Source organism: Mesoplodon mirus, assembly GCF_964341445.2.
Source record: "Mesoplodon mirus genome assembly, chromosome: 3".
In the NCBI taxonomy this organism is placed as follows: domain Eukaryota; kingdom Metazoa; phylum Chordata; class Mammalia; order Artiodactyla; family Ziphiidae; genus Mesoplodon; species Mesoplodon mirus.
This window is the reverse complement of record NC_138978.1, coordinates 57,746,459-57,759,939: the sequence shown is the minus strand read 5'-3', so window position 1 is coordinate 57,759,939 and position 13,481 is coordinate 57,746,459. Positions and strand designations below refer to the sequence as shown.

Genomic DNA, 13,481 nt, shown 5'->3' with positions numbered 1-13,481 from the left:
TGAAGCTTAAATATATAATTGCGCCCCTCAGGCTTGGAAACCTCCTGCATCTAAAACTCCAGCCCAAGACCAAGACAAGGGCCTAGAGAGTACATTGCAGCGAACTGCTCCATAAATAAGCAGCCACACAATAGCAAGAAAAATAAACTGTGAACAAGCGCCTAAGGCTTCTAAAGGGCCAAGGGAAAACAGCCATCCAGTCACCGTCCCTACATAGTCAAATACCTTCACAGCTGATCTCCGGCAACATTTCTCTATTTTTTGTATTCCTCTGGGAATAAAACTGCATTTATATGTACATTTTTAAGTACAGACATGGAGCAAGGGTACATATGACAGAGAGGTAAAAGATGCAGGTGGAGAAAGGGAAGCCGAACAGCGACGAACGGAGCGGGCGAAGAGACAGATAGCGAGCTGCTTGCTACCTAACTGCAGGTCACAAACGAGGAAGCGCAGCCAATTCTCCTCACAGATTCCGCAATCCTCTCACAGGGGCCGGAAGGTCCTTGGCCTTCTTTTAATTACCATGGCAACTGCACCTCTCCGCTACCGGAAACAAGATACGGAGTAGCTACCCAAATGGTCCGGCTAGAAATCTAGGGAGAGTTACTCCAGAGTTAACGGAGATGGCTCTGCCTCTCATCTATCGGGGGCCTTCTGGTCGGAGTCGTGAGAGAGGGTCCTGCGTTGCCCTGGCAGGGACTGAGAGCTGTCCTAGGAGTAGACTTTCCTCCCCCTTTCCCGGCATACACTGGGATCCCTTCTCGCTGGGGGAGTGTTTCCGGCGGGCCGCGTGGAGTGTTGCACAGCGTCGAGTAACCGTACGCCCGCGCTTTTCAGGCTTCAGTGTTTCCCTCCGAAGGTTCTCTGTTTTCGTAAGAGGTTGCTCAGTGGTTTTATCCAGCGACGGGGGTGCGTCCCTGAATGTCGAAATGCCGTAAGTATCTCCTCCCCGGGTGTTGCTGTGTTTGGGCCCCTCTGTGAGCAAAAAGAATAGATATTATGTAGCCCAATAACCTTTTCTCTTTTCCTACTTTATCTTTTCCTCCGACAGTTCGTAGTGCTTGGTTCCCTCCACCTACGTCTGCTTCCCTTCCAGCCTTACTTTCCGGTAGTATTTCTCCACTTTAATTCTGATTCCACAAGGTTTCTGACAGATTTTATAGACTGTGGGTTATATTTAGTGATGTACTGCTTGAAATAATTTCAAATATGGTTAACATACCGAGAATAGGACAGGGTAGACTGCATCACGCCGTATAATTTGATAAAGCCATTTACTGCCTAGATTAGTGTCGTGAGCTCATATAAACTTGTGGCAGAACTCGTGGACCGGATCCTAAGAGACCTGAACTCGAGCTCTCAAATGAGGAAGCATAGCCAATTCTGTAAAGAGCTGTCCAATGTTGAGCGAGTCGCGTAATCACCTCCGGGCTTCAGTTTTCTTGCTTACCACTGCCCAACAGAGACTTCTTTTTTTTTTTTTGAGCTCCGTAAAGAACGTTTTCTTTGGGGTGGGGGTGGGGATAATATATAACACATGAAATTCTCTGGCTGCCTCTTGTCCCCAGGCTGATTTAGGTACCCTCTCTTGCGTGCTTCTAGAGTAACTTATTTCTCCGTTACATTCAGGTTTGAGCAAATACAAAGTAACACAGGGTGGGAGGAGGGATATCTGTATAAAATAGGAATTGACATGAAAGTGGAAAGATTTGCAGAAATAATAACCTACATTTGTTGAATGTTTAATTATGATTTGGGTACTGTGTTTAGCAATTTCCTTACATTTTCTCATTGAATCTTAAAAAGGACTTTGGGAGGTAGGCGCTGCTGTTATCTCTACTTTCCAGATTAGGGAACTCAGCACCTAATAAGGTGTCCTACACACAGGTATCAATAAATATGTGTTTCACTTATACCCTTAAAAGGTATGGATTATTAAAGAGGTTTTCCTTTCCCCAAAATGAAGCAAAAAGACTTGCCTTACTACTCTTGCACTAGAAAAATAACCCAGTTAGCACTTATACAAAGCTGTGAGGAAAGTGTAACAAAGTCCCTGCCAAATAGGAATACAATGGAAACTCGTGTGTGTTTGCTTAACAAGTAGTGATACTTTCTGAACTATGCCCCTGTTCTGCTGTAGATAGTAGGGAACCCCAAAAAAACTGTTAAATGGGGACCTTTTGGACAACTGTTTTCTTAACATATTAACAGACACATGTTATATTAGGAGTGTCTGCAGTAATTATATTTTGGCAATAAATACATAACCTTAAAGTTGAGGTTGACATCTTAAATATATAGCAACTTCACTGAGTTTATTTTGGCAAAGTGATATAAGACCAAATTAATGGTTAAATAATGCAAAAGTATTTTAGTAGAGGATCTCCACAATTGTTAGTAAACTTTTATTTTTCAATGTGGTTAAACTGCAGGGTCACAAATAGTGGTGCAAAAAGTCATCTTGGCAAGTTACATGTGAAAGTGGTATGGTTTTTAAGTGATGTTGAGATGTTGACTTTTTGGTACTTGGTATTTTGGGTATTGGATTGTGTGATATACCTCTTTTCTAATTTCTTTAAACCTTGACAGGAAAAAAATATAATGAGTAACTGTGGAAATATACATGGCCTAAATTAATCTAAAATGAATAATAAACAACACATGTACAATACCAATAGAGTGGATGGATGAATCTTAAAAATATACTGGGTGAAAGAACCAATTTGTAGAAAACTACATATAGCATATTATCTTTATAAAGCTTAAGAACAAGCATAAAAACTTTAATTTGGGATTCTGTATGTATATGATAAGATTATTAAGGGAAGAAAAACAGAGAAATGATAAATACAAAATTTAGTTTAATGGTTGCCTTCTCGGGAAAGCAGACATAATAGAGAAGGAGCATACAGGTGTACCCATCCATATTGGTAATGATCTAGTTCTTAAATTGTGTGGTGAGTTTATGGGTGTTTATTTTCTTATTATGCTTCATAACTTGATCATTATACATGTATTCTTTAGTATGCACCAAATACTACTTAAAATGTTTTTAAAGGATTTAGAGATTACTTTCTTGAATTAAATTCTCAATAAGTATAGTTTTCTCTGCCTTCTCTTTGGTTCTATAAGGCAGATGCTATCTTGGAACTGGGAAAACAAATGAATTGGATAAATGCTATTCCTGGTTTCATTAGGCTAATCATCATCCCTTGCAAATTTGCTCCTCCTCTGTGTACATTATAAAATTAGTGGCATCATCATTTCTCTATCTAGGTTGAAACCTTAATTAAAAATTTATTTTTATTTTTATTTTTTGGATTTGAAGACTTTGAAATGAGACAAACCAGGGTTTGAATCTTGGTTCTGCTACTTTACCAGCTGTGTGACCCTTAGATTGTTACTCAGTGAGTTCATGGATTAGTATAGTTACTCATTAAATTGTAATTGAATTATAAAGCTGCTGCTTGTAAGAGATTTCATCTTTATAGACAAATTTCACACCCTGTTTATATTTGCATAATACTAAAGTCAAACATACTTTTGTAATAGCTCTTTCTGTAAATAATCAAATCCCCTTCTAGTGCTTTTTCCCCCCTTATATTTTTTCCTTTATAAAGATTCCTAGTATCACTTGCTTAATCTTTCTAATTAGTGTGAATTATCATGCTAATTCAGCCAAGGACATTCCATCTATTCCTGTAAGAGTTAATTTTATTCTGTTCCAAGCTATAGACTGAATTAAGGTTATAAAGTTGGAATAGCTTTAGTGTTGGAGGAAACGGTTAACAGTATTTCTATGGGGTCCATTCTGATGATGTATTCATAAAAATCTGAGAGTTTTCTGAGAGAACTTTAAAATACGCTTTATTTTCCTTGATAAAGGAAAATGAATATAAGAATATTCTGGGTCTGATAAGCTATTTTATTGCACCTATTTGGGTTTGTAGTCATGCTGGTGATAGCGCCAGGTACAATGATTTTTATTGTTGTGGAGTGTGAAATGATGTGTCAGGTTAAGTAAAAGTTAACCATTTAATATACACCCTTTGAATCATAGTAGATATTCAAAGTTCTATTAATTCATTTACTTTAAAAGTATAAGTACATTTTAAAAGAAGATTGAAGTTGTTAGTACTTGCTATAAGTATGAAAAACATGAATTTTAAATACAATTCTTTCCTGCTTGTGAAAGTCAGCCAAAAAAGTAAGGACAGAAATGAGGAAGCTACAATACAGCCTTGTAACAGTGACATGAAGGACTCCCCTCATATGGCAGACAACAATCTCTCAGACTCTATTAGTCAAAAGCAACTTGACCCTGCATAAATCATATTTTTTATTGCATCCTTGAACTTGGAGGAAGTTAAATCTCAAGGGGTGAAACAAAAATGGCCAAAACCAGATCTGTAATCAGTAAGCACAGATGAAAGGCAGATTACCCTGAATATAAATACTGATATCCATGTTGTGCTTGATAGACTAAGCCTTGGGCTATAGGCAAGGTAAGGAAGTTAAACTTGAGACTACATTTAAGCTGGGAAGGGAGTTAAAATGATCCCTAATTGATATGGATCCCTTGGCTAGTAATGAAATTAAATGTACATCTTTGGAAGAAGCATCCTCAGTTTAGGCCCCTACTTTTTTCACAGGTTAAGATCAACCAAATATCCAAAATCTAGATAAACAAACATAAAAGGAAACAAACTACCATGAGTGAAAGTTAAAACACATAGTAATCAATGGATTTAGATCCCAAAGACTTTACAAAATGGAATTATCTGAGATGCAATATGAAATAATTGAACAGAATACTTAAATAAAAAGTTGAATCACAAAAATTAGCAAGTAATGAGACTACCCAAAATGACCAGGCAAATTTTAAACTAGGATGATTAAAATGTTTAGAAACAAAAAATATATAATTGTTGAAATAAAAGCTCAGTAGATGGACTTCCATGTTACAGTAGATTGTGTTGAACTGAACCTTCCGTAGATAACAATTTTAAACTCTGGACAAAATATTAAAAGTAACTTCTTGAAGGCACTGGAAAGCAACCATACTAGGCAGAAATTGGAGGGGAGTTGACCCTTGAAAGAAGGGAACTACAATGTGCAAAGTTTGCATTTATATTGTTTTATCCAAGGGCAGTCCATATGATGTAGTACAGCTAGAACTCAACGAGAAAGTTCCAGTTTTACTTCTTTGGAGAGCTGGGTTAAGAGCTTGAGATTACCAGAATTGCTGGCAAGTAAAGGGAAAATCCTAAAAAGAGGGTAGCCCCAAAATCTGGTTATAAACTGCCAGAATCCTTGATGGATCCCTTAACTGCACATGGATTAGGGATTCTCCATGAAGCCTGGCAGGAAGCAACAGCTGGGATGCTGAAAGAATTGAACAGTGATTTCAGCTGCTGTCCATCACTGGGGAGACAGATTTTAGAGTCTGAGTTTATTCAAGTTAAATGCCTGCTAGAACAAATCAACACTGTTAAGAGTAAGAAAGCAGGGGCTTCCCTGGTGGCGCAGTGGTTGAGAGTCCGCCTGCCGATGCAGGGGACACAGGTTTGTGCCCCGGTCTGGGAAGATCCCACATGCTGCGGAGTGGCTGGGCCCGTGAGCCATGGCCACTGAGCCTGCGCGTGCGGAGCCTGTGCTCCGCAATGGGAGAGGCCACAACAGTGAGAGGCCCGGGTACCACACACACACAAAAAAAATCCTAAGGAAGCTGCAAAACAATTATTAGAACTATTTAGCAAAGATGCAGAGCACAAAGTCAGTGTACAAAAATCAATTCTATTTCTACGTGTTAGCAGTAAACACCTGGAAAATGAAGGTTAAGTTTTTCCATTTATAATTATGTAAAAAAATATATAATAAGTTTAACAGATTAACTGTTATTAATTATTAATGGAAGATTTCTACTGTGAAAATTACAAAATGTTGCTTAGAGAACATAAAGATTTAAATAAATAGGGGCATGTATGGATTGGAAGACTATATTAAAAGGTTGGTTCTCTCCAATTGATCTTTATTTATTTTTTTAATAAATTTATTTATTTTATTTATTTATTTTTGGCTGCATTGGGTCTTTGTTGCTGCTTGTGGGCCTTCTCTACTTGCCGCGAGTGGGGGCTACTCTTTGTTGCGGTGCGCGGGCTTCTCATTGCAATGGCTTCTCTTGTTGCAGAGCATGGGCTCTAGGCACATGGGTTTTAGTAACTGTGGAACGTGGGCTCAGTAGTTGTGGCTCGCGAGCTCTAGAACGCAGGCTCAGTAGTTGTAATGCATGGGCTTAGTTGCTCTGCAGCATGTGGGCTCTTCCTGGACCAGGGCTTGAACCTGTGTCCCCTGCAATGGCAGGCAGATTCTTAACCACTGCGCCACCAGGGAAGCCCTCCAATTGATCTTTAGATTCAATGCAATTCCTGTCAATCCTGGCAAACGTTTTAAAGAAATAGAAAAACTGATTTCAAAAATTTTATAAAAAGGCTGAGGACTTACAGTAGTCCAAACAATCTTAAAAAAGAAGAATGAAGTTGGAGTACATAGGCTAACTAGACTTAGTGTATGTACAAAGTATGTACACTACCTAGACTTAACTATACTATATAAAGTGGCAGTGAATGAAATCAATGTAGTTTGGGCATAGTGGCAAATAGATAAAATGGAAAAGAATAAAAAGCCCAGAAGTAGAACCAAACCAAGTACCAAAGTAATTCAGTTGGGGAAAGAGAAATCTTTCCAACTGGTTCTGGAACACCATGTGGAAAAACAAACCAAACAACCTTGACTTCCACCTTACACCATATACAAAACTTAATTTGAGATGTAGCATAGCCTTAAATGTAACCAGTAAAGTTTCTGGAAGGAAATACATGAGAATATTGTTACAACATGGGGTAGATAAAATTTCAGGCGAGGTACATAAAGCAACCGTAAAGGAATAAAATTGATAAATCACACTACATCTAATTTATATATTCTGAATATAAGTTTAGAATATATAAAGAACTCTTGGGGCTTCCCTGGTGGTCCAGTGATTAAGACTCTGCGCTTCCACTGCATGGGGCACAGGTTCGATCCCTGGTCAGGGAACTAAGATCCCACATGCTGCGTGGAGTAGCCAAAAAAAAAAAAAAAAAAAAAAAAAAGAATATATGAAGAACTCTTACAACTCAACAGTAAAAAGATTAAAACCTTATTAAAATAATGGTCCAAAGACTTGATCCAATTCTTAATAAAAGCAGTTACGTGGGCTTCCCTGGTGGCGCAGTGGTTGAGAGTCTGCCTGCCGATGCAGGGGACACGGGTTCGTGCCTCGGTCCGGGAAGATCCCACATGCCATGGAGCGGCTAGGCCCGTGAGCCATGACTGCTGAGCCTGTGCATCCAGAGCCCGTGCTCCGCAATGGGAGAGGCCACAGCAGTGAGAGATCCGCGTACCGCAAAAAAAAAAAAAAAAAAAAAAAAAAAAAAAAGGAGTTAACGTGAATGGCAAATAAGCATTTTGTTAGACATCAGGGAAATACAAGTTGTAATTAAATTGAAATACTATATAACACCCAATAAATTAGCTCTACAGTTGACCCTTGAACAACGTGGATTTGAACTGTGAGGGTCCACTTACATGCCCATTCTTTTCAATAAATCTGTACTACAGTACTGCATAATCTGTGGTTGGTTGAATCTGTGGCTATGGAACCAAAGATATAGAAGACCAAGTATAAAGTTGTACATGGATTTTTTTTTTGATGTGGACCATTTTTAAAGTCTTTATTGAATTTGTTACAATATTGCTTCTGTTTTATGTTTTGGCCTTTTGGCCACGAGGCATGTGGGATCCTAGCTTCCCAACCAGGGATTGAACCTGCCCCGCTGCCCTCCGCACCCCCCCCCCCGCCCCGGCCCCACACCGGAAGGTGAAGTCCTAACCACCTGACCGCCAGGGAAGTCCCTATACATGGATTTTTGACTGCAGGGGGTTCAGCACCCCTAACCCCCAACATTGTTCAAGAGTCAACTGTGTATTCATTATACATTTTGAGAATACTAGGTAAATAATGAATCTTAGTGAATAGATTTGCTTTGCACAGAAGTATGGGTTAGCACTTCTTCAACTAGTTTCTGTGTGCTCTAGGCTTGAGAGAATAAATTTATTGCAGATAATGTGAGCTAGGGTTTCACTGTAGGCTGAGGAATTTAAAATATGTTGCCTTTGCATTGGAGGTATCAATATGAAATCATGGATTTTTAAATATATGTATAAAGATCCAGGTAGATAGAAAAGTATGTGTGTGTGTTTTCTGTTCTAGCTCTGTCCCTTGCCTTTAAGCAATGACATAAGTATCAATGAACACACCTAGTGCCGAGATTTTGATTTATAAATGCCATTGTCCACTAAAAAGAACCAAGTTTCTTTAAAGGAAACACTAATTCCAGTGCTGGAGCAGAGAACATTTTGTGTGAGTGAGTGTGCATGTGCAAATAAGGAAATATAATGAAGTGCTCAAAAAATTACAGGTACATAAGGTACATTGGAGGCAGTGTGAAAGGGGAATGATCCAATTGCCAAATCTGGGACAATTAAGCATCAACATAAATGGTAGGAATTGATTATAATCCATTGGATTAAATAAAATTCCATGATTCTATAGTGATATAAATAAATGAATAAAGAGGAGAGAAAGGAAAGCTATTCCTTGGAATGGAATGCTAATTAATAAATATAAATGGTAAAATTAGAAAATTATCAATGGTTCTTTAAAAGTATTAGGACAAAGTTTGATAGGAAACAAGATATTTACATATAAGATTTCTTATGTATTACACTGGAGAAAACTGGCAGATAACATCTTAATCAATGATCAAAATACATATCACTGATATTGTGAGAAACCAACATCATGTGCCTCAAGTTACCATGCTCTCAAAAGGACACAGCATCATTTTTGTAGTACTTATGGCAAAAAACCCACATAGCCTCATCATGAGAAAATGTCAGATAAACCCAAATTGGCAGATATTCTACAAAGATAACTAGCCTGTGCTCTTGAAAAATGTCAAGGTCAAACAAAAGAAAGGTTGAGGAGGAGCTGTTCTAGGTAAGGGAGACTAAAGAGATGGGACAATAAAATGCAATGAGTGATCCAGGATTGGATCCTAGACTTGGCAGCAGGGGGTGGGGCGGATTGGCTATAAGGGGCATTTTTGGAGCAAGTTGTAAAATTTGAATATGGACTCTTGAAAGTAGTATTGTATCAATGATAAATTTCCTGATTTCAATCAATATGCAAAAATCAGTTGCATTTCTCTACACTAGTAAACAACTACCAGAAAAACAAATTAAGAAAACAATTCTGTTTACAATTGCATCAAAAAAGAATAACATTCCTAGGAATAAATTTAATCAAGGAGGTAAAAGACCTGTACACTGAAGACTATAAGACAGTGATAAAAGAACATGAAGAAGACAGAAATAAACACAAAGATATTCCATTCTTATGGATTGGAAGGATTAACATTGTTAAAATGTCCATACTACCCAAAGCAGTCTACAGATTCAATGCAGTCCTTATCAAAATTCCAATGGTATTTTTCACAGAAATAGAACAAACAATCCTAAAATTTGTATGGAACCACAAAAGACCCTGAATAGCCAAAGCAGTCTTGAGAAAGAGCAAAGCAAAGTTTGAAAGCATCATGCTGATTTCAAACTATATTTCAAAGTATAAAAATCAAAACAGTATGGTATTGGCATAAAAACAGGCACATAGATCAATGGAACAGAATAGTGACTCCAAAAGTAAACCCACACATATTTTGTCAATTAATTTACAACAAAGGAGCCAAGAATATACAATACAATATGAAAGACAGTCTCTTCAATATATGGTGTTGGGAAAACTGACAGGCCGATGTAAAAGAATGAAACTGGACCCCTATCTTACACCATACACAAAAAATCAACTCAAAATGGATTAAAGACTTAAAGGTAATACCTAAGATCATAAACCTCTTGAAGAAAACATAAGCCATAAGCTCCTTAACACTAGTCTCGGCAATGATTTTTTGGATCTGACACCAGAAGCAAAGGCAATAACAGCAAAAATAAGTGAGACTACATCAAAGCAAAAAGCTTCTGCACAGCAAAGGAAGTCAACAAAATGAAAAGGCAGTCTACAGAATGGGAGAAAGTAATTGCAAATCGTGTATCTGATAAGGGATTAATACACAAAGAACTCATACGACTCAATAGCAAAAAGCCCCCCAAACAATCCAATTTAAAAACTGGGCAGAACTGCTTGTAAATTTTGGAGATTAATCCTTTGTCAATTTAATCTGCAAAATTTACAAGCAGCTCATGCAGTTCAATATCAAAAAAACAAACAACCCAATCCAAAAATGGGCAGAAGACATAAATAGACATTTCTCCAAAGAAGATATACAGATTGCCAACAAACACATGAAAGAATGCTCAGCATCATTAATCATTAGAGAAATGCAAATCAAAACTACAATGAGATATCATCTCACACCGGTCAGAATGGCCATCATCAAAAAATCTACAAACAATAAATGCTGGAGAGGGTGTGGAAAGGGAACCGTCTTGCACTGTTGGTGGGAATGTAAATTGATACAGCCACTATGGAGAGCAGTATGGAGGTTCCTTTAAAAACTAAAAATAGAACTACCATACGACCCAGCAATCCCACTACTGGGCATATACCCTGAGAAAACCATAATTCAAAAAGAGTCATGTACCACAATGTTCATTGCAGCTCTATTTACAATAATCAGGACATGGAAGCAACCTAAGTGTCCATCGACAGATGAATGGATAAAGAAGATGTGGCACATATATACAATGGAATATTACTCATCCATAAAAAGAAACAAAACTGAGTTATTTGTAGTGAGGTGGATGGACCTAGAGTCTGTCATACAGAGTGAAGTAAGTCAGAAAGAGGAAAACAAATACCGTATGCTAATGCATATATATGGAATCTAAAAAAACATAGTCATGAAGAACCTAGGGGCAAGACAGGAATAAAGACGCAGAGAGTGGCATGGACATGTATACACTACCAAATGTAAAATAGCTAGCTAGTGGAAAGCAGCTGCATAGCACAGGGAGATCAGCTCGGTGCTTTGTGACCACCTAGAGGGGTGGGATAGGGAGGGTGGGAGGGAGGGAGATGCAAGAGGGAAGAGATATGGGGATATATGTATATGTATATGTGTAGCTGATTCAGTTTGTTATAAAGCAGAAACTAACACACCATTGTAAAGCAATTACACTCCAATAAAGATGTTAAAAATAAAACCAAAAAAACTGGGCAGAGGACCTGAATAGACATTTTTTCCAGAGAAGACATACAGATGGCTAACAGGTACGTGAAAAGGTGCTCAACGTCACTAATCAGCAATGAAATGCAAATCAAAACCACAATGAGATGTCACCTCACACCTGTTAGAATGGCTCTTATCAAAAAGACAAGAGATAGCAAGTTCTGGTAAGGATGTGGAGAAAGGGGAACCCTGTGCACTGTTGGTGGGAATGTAAACGGGTGCAGCCACTATGGAAAACAATAAGGAGGTTCCTCAAAATGCAGAACTTCTATATGATCCAGCAACTCCACTTCTGGGTGTTTATCTGAAGGAAATCAAAACATTAACTACATAAGATACATGCACTCCCATGTTCATTACAGTATTATTTACAATAGCCAAATATTCACCAATGGATGAATGGATAAAGAAAATGTGATATATATATACAATGGAATATTATTCAGCTATAACAAAGAAGAAAATCCTTCCGTTTGCAATATGGATGGACCTTGAGGGTATTATGCTAAATGAAATAAGTCAGAAAGAAAAAGGTGAATACCATATGATCTCACTTATATTTGGAATCTTTAAAAAGAACAAACTCAGAAAAGATCAGACTTGTGTTTACTAGAGGTGGGGGATAGGGAGGGAGGAATTGGAGGAAGGTGGTCAAAAGGTACAAACTTCTAGTTATGAAATAAGTCCTGGGGATGTAATGTACAGCAGGGTTACTATAGTTAATAATACTATATTGTATGTTTGAAAGTTGCTAAGAGATTAGATCTCAAAAGTTCTTATCACAAGAGAAAAAGTCGTAACTATCTGTGGTGATGGATTTTAACTAGACTTACTATGATGATCATTTTACAATATAAACATATATTGAATCATGTTGTACATCTGAAATTAATGTTATATTTCAATTATATTTCAAAAAATTTTCCTGATTTTGATGATTGTATTGTGAATATGTAAGAGAATATCCTTGTTCTTAGAAAAACACACAGAAATATTTATGGATAAAGGTATGCAGTGTCTCCAACTTATTTTCAATGGATCATAAAAAAGATTTTGCACTGTATATGTATGTGTGTGTGTATGTTTCTATAGAGAATGATAAAGCAACTGGGACAAAATGTAAACAAGTATTAAGTCTGGGTAAAGGATATCAAAAACTGTTATTCCTAGAATATTTTTTAACTTTAAAAATATATAAAAATTAAAAGTTCCCAAAAAATACCCATCAAATTGTTTTAAAAAATGCTAATGGATGGATTAAACAGTAAATTAGACACAATTAAAGAAAGAATTACACAACTAAAGATAAACCTGAAGAAATTGCCTGACAGCATAGAGATCAATGATAAGAAATAGATGTTTAGAGATATGGAAAATGGAATAGAAAATCTAAAATTTCTTCTAGAGGGAGTCTCAGAAAGGTAGAATCAAGGAGAGCCAATATTTGGAGAAATTATGGCTTATATTTTTCCAGAACTGATAAAACACAAATCCATATGAGACTGCCTTAGAGATAAGGCAGTGTTAATATGACATCCTTTGGGAACCTGCATTTAAAGCACCTTAAATAGAATTGAAGGATTATAAAAAATGTAAGGAATTAAATATATTCTTGCATTTAAGGCTGACGTTTTAAGTAAAAAAAAATTAAATAAATTATTAATTTATATAACACCTTTGTGCCAATCACTGTGTCAGGCTTTGGGGATTCAAATATGAACAGATGTTACACTCTCTAGTTTGCATTTTAGTGGGAGAGGTAGTTCAACAAGTATTTTTAGAACTCATAATTTACCAGTTAACAGACAAGATGCTAATGATATAAATACGTTAGTCTAGGGAGGAAATAGACTATTTCAACTTGATAAGTTTAATGAGAAGGACATGCACAAGTATTATAGGTATGGAATGGAAAGATCCTTAGTGCAATCTGGACAGTGTCAGGGAAAAATTAAATATGCCTGTGCTGGAATCTCAAAGAAAAGGTAGACATCAATGTTAGTTTATTGTTAATTTTTATGTTGTAAAATATTATGCATACAAAAAGGTATATAAAATATCACCAGTCTACCACATTTAATTCTGATAAACTTGTTTAGCCCCTTTTAGTAGAATCTTTTAAAAGAC

The 13,481-nt window shown here is 37.0% G+C and overlaps 2 protein-coding genes across 4 annotated transcripts in view; one reads left to right on the top strand and one right to left on the bottom strand.

Moving 5' to 3' along the window:
- Window positions 1-534, bottom strand: part of EFCAB7 (EF-hand calcium binding domain 7) — a gene marked incomplete at its 3' end in the record, with an annotated part of 49,707 nt that extends 49,173 nt beyond the window's left edge. For 2 of the 3 annotated variants that reach the window (XM_082615153.1, XM_082615151.1), the window contains exon 1: window positions 426-534. The other variant, XM_082615152.1, reaches the window with a different exon arrangement.
- Window positions 535-799: 265 nt separating this feature from the next.
- The window catches only part of ITGB3BP (integrin subunit beta 3 binding protein), an 86,184-nt gene continuing 73,502 nt past the window's right edge, over window positions 800-13,481 (top strand). The window contains exon 1 of the mRNA XM_082614906.1: window positions 800-937. Coding sequence (XP_082471032.1) covers window positions 933-937 — 5 coding nt within the window. The 5' untranslated portion in view covers window positions 800-932. The remainder of the gene's footprint in view (window positions 938-13,481) is intronic.